The sequence below is a fragment of the Austrofundulus limnaeus genome, unplaced genomic scaffold, assembly GCF_001266775.1.
Source record: "Austrofundulus limnaeus strain Quisiro unplaced genomic scaffold, Austrofundulus_limnaeus-1.0 Scaffold546, whole genome shotgun sequence".
Taxonomy (NCBI): Eukaryota; Metazoa; Chordata; class Actinopteri; order Cyprinodontiformes; family Rivulidae; genus Austrofundulus; species Austrofundulus limnaeus.
This window is the reverse complement of record NW_013952948.1, coordinates 13,638-14,866: the sequence shown is the minus strand read 5'-3', so window position 1 is coordinate 14,866 and position 1,229 is coordinate 13,638. Positions and strand designations below refer to the sequence as shown.

Below are 1,229 nucleotides of genomic sequence, written 5' to 3'. Positions count from 1 at the left end.
GTATTTTGACGACGTAATTTTGTATTACTTTTATTTGTTTCGACTACGTTGTAAATAAAAATAACATTGTTTTAGTTAAAATGATATGGTAAAATAAACTTTTTTTCTTTAAAATATCTGTGTGTGTAAATGTGTTATAGAGTACATGTAAATCGGGGCTACTCTAAAAAGAAACACCTGTAAGTACTCAGCATTGTTTACATAATTTGAATAGCCTCATCCCTTTAGTAGACTCTTTCAAGATGGCGTCGCGCTTGTCGCGCAGTCCGCGCTCATCGCGCGGACTGCGCGACAAGCGCGACGCCATCTTGAAACAGTCGTGCACTTCCGAAATTTTGTAGCTCCTCCCATGGCTCCTGCGCGCCATTATTTCAAGATGGACGATTTCGAAGTTGCTCTCGCCAAACAGGTTCGCACGTACAAGCATCTGTATGATCACTCCGTGAGAGATCAGAGAGACCATAATAAGATCGCGCAGAACTCCTGGAAGGAAGTAGCAGCAGCGTTAAAGAGAGATGAGTCCATGTGCCGTAAGACATGGAAGAACGTGCGCGACCGGTTCGTAAAAGCCAAGAAAAGGTTCAGCAGAAGAGGTGATCGTGGACGAAACAAACCGGWGCCGACCATCCTCCTGGAGCTGGAGTGGCTCTCTCAGTTTGTGAAGCACAGAGAAACAGACACCAGCAAGGACAAAAAGGTAAAAGTGTTACTATATAACTCAGCACAGCAGCAGGCTSTGCCTTTGTTTATTGTTGTGCACGTGTTTGTTTTGTGTGTTGTGTGGCTGCAGTGCAAAGGCAGGCWGTAAAGTCAATGAAACACAGGTTAAAAGATCTTGAAATGAAGCAGCTATGCAGGAAATAATTATTTTTAGTTGTGGAAATAAGTGTTTCTAATCTGGGTAAATAAACTGTGAACAAAGTAAGTAAAATACACTTGGGATTTTGGATAAAAGAGGTTTTATTTTAAGAGGAAAGTTTGTTAAATGACCAAATCTAAAGGTGCTCTAATTGCAAAAGGTACTGTAAAAATCTAAAGGTAATTTAATTGTACACCAAGGTCTTAGCCATAGATAGTTCTCAATGACGTCATCATCCGGGACATTTTTTTACCCTCCACACTAGGGCTGCCACGATGAGTTGATTAGTCGACGACTAATCAATAATTAAAATAATCGATGATTAATTTAATAATCGATTAATCTTTTTTTTTTTTGTTCTTTACTTTGT

At 39.7% G+C, this 1,229-nt stretch overlaps 1 protein-coding gene across 1 annotated transcript in view; it reads left to right on the top strand.

Annotated features, from left to right (window-relative positions):
- Nucleotides 1-361: 361 nt before the first annotated feature.
- Nucleotides 362-1,229, top strand: part of LOC106530679 (uncharacterized) — a 5,029-nt gene continuing 4,161 nt past the window's right edge. The window contains exon 1 of the mRNA XM_014026349.1: nucleotides 362-697. Coding sequence (XP_013881803.1) covers nucleotides 377-697 — 321 coding nt within the window. The 5' untranslated portion in view covers nucleotides 362-376. The remainder of the gene's footprint in view (nucleotides 698-1,229) is intronic.